Consider the following 6,000-nt stretch of genomic DNA (forward strand, 5'->3'; position numbering starts at 1 on the left):
AGCAAGTGTAACAAGCAGGCACAGTGAGCAGGACACAAGTAGTTTGCTGACAAGTGCTTCTATTGTAAATTAATTCCTCCACAGTGGCTGCAACTTTAGGGGTCTGTGTGTGCTTATTTTAAAGCTTATCTACTGCTTGTTAAGAAAATGTAAATATCTAAATGTTCATAACCTGGCCAGAGTTCTACTTTAAGACCACTTGCCCTCCAGAGGATTTACTTCCCTTCCTGACCAGGCCAGTTTTTATTTTATACAGCGTTGCGTTATTTTAACTGACAATTGCGCAGTCATACAATGCTGCACCCAAATGAAATGTATGTCCTTTTTTTCCCCACAAATAGAGCTTTTTTTTGGTGGTATATGATTGCATGTGTGTTCTTTTGCTTGTTGCACTATAAACAAAAAAAGACTGACAATTTTGAGAAAAAAAACAATATTTTTGACTTTTTGCTATTAAACATGTCCAGTAAAAAAATTTTAAAAATCAGATTTCGTCACAAATTTTGGCAAAAATGTATTCTGCAACAAATCCCAATACGTGTAAAATAATTGGTTTATGTGAAAGTTATACCGTTTACAAATGGCGGTGTATATATACTGGGATTTTTTTTTTTTTTTTTACTAGTAATGGCGGTGATCAGCAACTTATAGCAGGACTGCGGCGGGCATTCTGACACTGAGGGGAACTGATTTGATGTCACTGACATCCCCAGTGACACCAATACAGTGATCAGTGCTAATAAAAAGCACTGACACTACTAATGGCACTGGACAGGAAGGGGTTAACATGTGGGGCAATCAAAGGGTTAACTGTGTGCTATGTCTGTGTTTCAGTGTAAGCACACTGATTTGTATGGTTCTGCTATGCAGAGCCATAAAAAAGCAGTGTGCAGGAGCTGACAGGAGAGACATCTGTATTGTTTACATACAGGTCTCTTCCCCATCGGAGATACTCGGTGATCACCAGGTGCCGGCAAGTAATCATTGGCCGGGTGATTGACAGCCAAAGCAAATGGCGGAATGGGTAGGGTGTGCGCACAGCTCATGTGAGCCCCCTACTTGGATCTCCAAAATCACGTATATATATGTGATTTTGCGCAACCGTGCTGCACTGTGGCAGTATTTCTGCTATAGGGCGAAGGGGAAGTAGTTAAACCATCTTACAATGAAAACATTATAAAACTTGGCAAGAAAGGAGTGTAGCATTTGTGTTTCATGATTCTAGACATGACAGAAACATGACATACAGTATACAACGGTTTATCTGGCAGAATTTTTGCCGAAATTCCATAACTATTTGAATGATAAATTACAGATAAAGTAATCCACAGAAAACAGAACACAAATTCACAAAAGGTCTCTGGCATTTGAAATCAAATTACTTACCTGGGGATTCATGACAATTTAGGGTGACAACACAATCCTCTGCAAGACCTGTGCACAGAAACAGAGACATACATGACATTATCATACCATTCTAGAGTTAGAACTGCAGGGATTATTGTTATGTACAGATCTAGTCATAGAGCAATGAGAGAGAGATCAATAAAATATTTTTATTACAATCATAGGATCTGCGTGGTTCTTTCCATCAGGACTGAAGAAATATAAGAGCCAAGAAGCCATTGTACCTAGAAATTTATCTGGATCTGGTGTTTGTTCTGTTTCCTATTTGCTGGCATGCAATATACTGGATTGGACAGACCAGCCACTGAAATCTGTGCACAATTCTGATTTAAGTAATACATACATAACAGAAAAAGCTAGGTTTCCACTCTGAGTCCTTGGTTCGAAACCTACCTGGATACTGTTTTCATAAAGTTTGTATGTTTTTTCTGTGTTTGGTTGGATTTTCCCTGGGTGTTCCAGTTTCTTTTCACAATCCCAAAACATACTTGTAAGTTAACTAGCATTCACCTATATTGCTCTCCTGAGCCCTGCACTTTCTTTGTTACTCATTTCTGAACCTTCCACTCTCCATATTAAAGTGTTACTGAACCCACAATAGTAAAATCAGTCTGTATATGCAGTAAAACATGCTTGTTATACTCACTGTGGTACCAAAGGGCTTAATCGTCTGCATTATGTAAAAAGGATTTTTGATCCTGTCTTCTCTGATCTTCCCCTTCTTCTACTGTTCCCAATCCATCTACTGATAGAAGATAGCCTTGGGGGCAAGCTGCACATGCTCAGGACAATCAGAGAAGGATTAAAACTCCTCCTACAAACTTTAATCAGTGCTCTGCTGGACACTGATAGAAGTCGCAAGACTGCTCTGCAGCTGATGAGAAAAGGTATTAAAGGTATTTAGCAGTTTCTATTTATTAAAATAATTGCATTTCAATGTCCTGTGTACTGTGGGAGACCAGATATAGTGAATGCAGGGTCCTGAGTTTAGTAACACTTTAAATACTCCAGAGCACTCTCTGTATTAAACACTTTTAACTCCTGCACTCACATTCTGTGTTATGCACGCCTGAGCCCAGCACTCTCTGCATTACACCCTCCTAACTCCTGCACTCACAGTCTGTGTTCTGCACTCCTGAGCCCAGCACTCTCTGCATTACTCCCTCCTAACTCCTGCACTCACAGTCTGTGTTATGCACTTCTGAGCCCAGCACTCTCTGCATTACACCCTCCTAACTCCTGCACTCACACTCTGTGTTATGCACTTCTGAGCCCAGAACTCTCTGCATTACACCTTCCTAACTCCTGCACTCACAGTCTGTGTTATGCACTTCTGAGCCCAGCACTCTCTGCATTACACCCTCCTAACTCCTGCACTCACACTCTGTGTTATGCACTTCTGAGCCCAGCACTCTCTGCATTACACCCTTCTAACTCCTGCACTCACAGTCTGTGTTATGCACTTCTGAGCCCAGAACTCTCTGCATTACACCTTCCTAACTCCTGCACTCACACTCTGTGTTATGCACTTCTGAGCCCAGAACTCTCTGCATTACACACTCCTAACTCCTGCACTCACAGTCTGTGTTATGCACTCCTGAGCCCAGCACTCTCTGCATTACACCCTCCTAACTCCTGCACTCACAGTCTGTGTTATGCACTCCTGAGCCCAGCACTCTCTGCATTACACCCTCCTAACTCCTGCACTCACACTCTGTGTTATGCACTCCTGAGCCCAGCACTCTCTGCATTACACCCTCCTAACTCCTGCACTCACAGTCTGTGTTATGCACTTCTGAGCCCAGCACTCTCTGCATTACACCCTCCTAACTCCTGCACTCACAGTCTGAGTTATGCACTCCTGAGCCCAGCACTCTCTGCATTACACACTCCTAACTCCTGCACTCACACTCTGTGTTATGCACTTCTGAGCCCAGCACTCTCTGCATTATTCACCCCTGTTGTACATTTGATACTTTTGACTGCTACCTTGGACACTGTACTCTGGGCTTCATATGGCATACTCCTGGCCACTGCACTCAAAGTGCAATATATACTCCAGAAATTCTTTAGTGGCAGTGTAAAGAAAATCACATGTAATGGAAGACATTTTTTTTTAATTATTGTGCTTTGGTTTGTATGTATCTGTTAGACCAGGGTTTCTCAACCTTTTTTCAGTCAAGGTACCCTTTAAAATTATGGACAGTCTTGAGGCACCCCATTCTAAAATGTGAAAACTATTCTAATAGTTTTATATAACGCAGCAACATCCACACATGTAGGACACCCAACATTAGAGACAATTTATTTTTCCAGAGCAAATACACTTTTGCACACTGGTACTGACTAGTATTCCAGTGTTTCTCTTCTCCCTCAGTTTTTCTCCATCACTGAGCTAATGTGACCCCAGCAGTGACAGAGAGGGGCAGGGATGGGTCAAACTAGGATGCTGTGCAGGCAACCAGCATCCTCCTTATAAACTGATGATGTCATTAGTTGTCAGGACGCCAGTGGCTAGAAGGTTGTAATGGTGCACAATGAAAATCTGTGGCTTTGTGTAACTAAAAGGCAGGCTTAATGTAAATAATATCTTTTCGATACTCCCTCACCTCCCACCAGTGCAAAACAAATACCAACAAATGTCCACATATAAGTCCAAAAAGTGAAAGTCCAAAAATACAGTGCTTTCCAATAAGTAGTGTTTTTCAAACGTTAAGGAACACTCCACTTTGCTGAATTCCAATCCAGGACCTCAAAATCAGGATACCTCAAAAAAATATAAACTCAATATAGTGCATTATCATTACAACAAAAGGAAACACTCGTGAAAACTGAAAGTGATTCCTCCAAGACTCCCACCCGTGATAAAACAGCACTCCAAAAAAAGTGATAAGGTGCAGCACTCCACACCAGTGTTACCATCCAAATAAACTAAAAACCATTACCCTCTAATAAACATACATCCAAAATAAAATGGTGCCATCTCTCTTGTGGAATAAATACTATTACCCTCTTGCAATGCAGACCAAGCAGAATTCCTTCAAAGCAATCCAGAGTTTCCCCCTCTTCGGAAGCTTCTATTTGCTTCCAATCCACCTTCCCAGTTCCTCAAAAGGGGCAGATAGTACACAACTCAGTGAAGTATATATAAAAGGATTTCACAATTTATTAGTATCTTACATAAAAAACGCCAACGTCCATCCTCTCCCACAGTCCATGTATCTGAATTCCAGTGTTCAAGATGGCCGTGCCGCTACTTCCGGTTTGAAATCGTATAGTACGTCCTTACGTCCTTGACGCGTTTCGTCACTTCCGACTTGTTCACAAGGGTCAGGCAGGCTTGTTCCACCCACTGGCTTGTATACAAGTTTTTGACAATTTTTAGACGTTTTGCCAAGGCACCCCTGAAGAAACCTCAAGGCACCCCAGGGTGCCTGGGCAACCTGGTTCAGAAAGGCTGTGTTAGACTCTTACTTGTGGCAAAGTCGTGAAAACATATTTTGAGGGTAATAGGACTGTGGAAAATGTGTGTTTTATATACAATGAGTACGGACAGGTTATATTTAGCCATTTTAAGCATGTTAGCATAGTTTGGCCACATCCACAATTCAGTATATCTTGCACAACTTTATTGCTTCAACATTTTTTTAGTGGGCGGAGTTAAAAATGATATTGCTGGGTATGCTGCTGAGAAGGTAAAGAGAATGTACACCAATCCTCTTCACCTTGTTACTCACAAAAAGATGAATCCACATCTACGACCCTTGCAATCCCAGACTGCAGCCCGCAGGTGCTCACTCCTCCAAGGTCTGTTTCTCCTATACACTAATTAACAAAGCCCTGAAGCAGCACAACTACCATTGGGTAAAATCAATATTATTGTTCAGCATATGCACAAACACAGACGCTCTCTTTAACATTTCCCCCCCTACTGGGGCTTAATCATTGAGCAACAACTGGGCATCCTCTGACTCCATTTTAAGGATATTTGTTGCATTAAATGTTTCATTACTGTAGTATCATTATCTACTTGCCTAGTGCATTTGGGCAAGGCTTCTCACAAGAAGTAAAAACAATGTACAGTACATCAGCCTTGCTGTTTTATTGAACTATACTGCTGTTATTGAACTACTGTTATTTAACTATTGCATTTACTATTGTCAAGCCTGCTTAACCATTTATTTTCTTTGGGCCTTATTGCTAGTTTTAATAAAGCCCATTGATCATCAATGGTGTGATAGTGAGTTAGTATATTGTTCAGTTACAGGACGCATCATCAGTGGAAATAGTAGAAGATCTAAATATTTTCAGCAGCTCCTGCAAGGGTATAACTATGTAGTGATGTGATAATTTCTTTGCCCATTTTCCAGTGTATACTTCTATTATGCAGTGTTTGTTTTGCCCTTTTCCAATATGGCTGCTATGCTCTCTGGGCACTGAGGATGAGGTCATCAGAGAGAGCACTTGTGAAAAAAAAGGGGGAAGTGTGGGTTGTTCCTGAGAGAGAGAGCGAGCTCAGACTGTACGTGTTGCAGCCTCCCCTCCCTGAGACATGCAAAAAAGACTGTTAATGCTTTAATGTTCCTGTTTGGA

The 6,000-nt window shown here is 41.4% G+C and overlaps 1 protein-coding gene across 1 annotated transcript in view; it reads right to left on the reverse strand.

Moving 5' to 3' along the window:
- LOC149445730 (interleukin-6 receptor subunit beta-like) overlaps nt 1-4,987 on the reverse strand; it is a 56,818-nt gene extending 51,831 nt beyond the window's left edge. The window contains exons 1-2 of the mRNA XM_089653488.1: nt 4,882-4,987; nt 1,387-1,434 (exon numbers count right to left, since the gene is read on the reverse strand). Coding sequence (XP_089509614.1) covers nt 1,387-1,434; nt 4,882-4,987 — 154 coding nt within the window. The remainder of the gene's footprint in view (nt 1-1,386; nt 1,435-4,881) is intronic.
- Nucleotides 4,988-6,000: the final 1,013 nt, after the last annotated feature.

Source organism: Staurois parvus, unplaced genomic scaffold, assembly GCF_062004578.1.
Source record: "Staurois parvus isolate SC_StPar_1 unplaced genomic scaffold, SC_StPar_1.0 ptg000714l, whole genome shotgun sequence".
NCBI lineage: Eukaryota > Metazoa > Chordata > Amphibia > Anura > Ranidae > Staurois > Staurois parvus.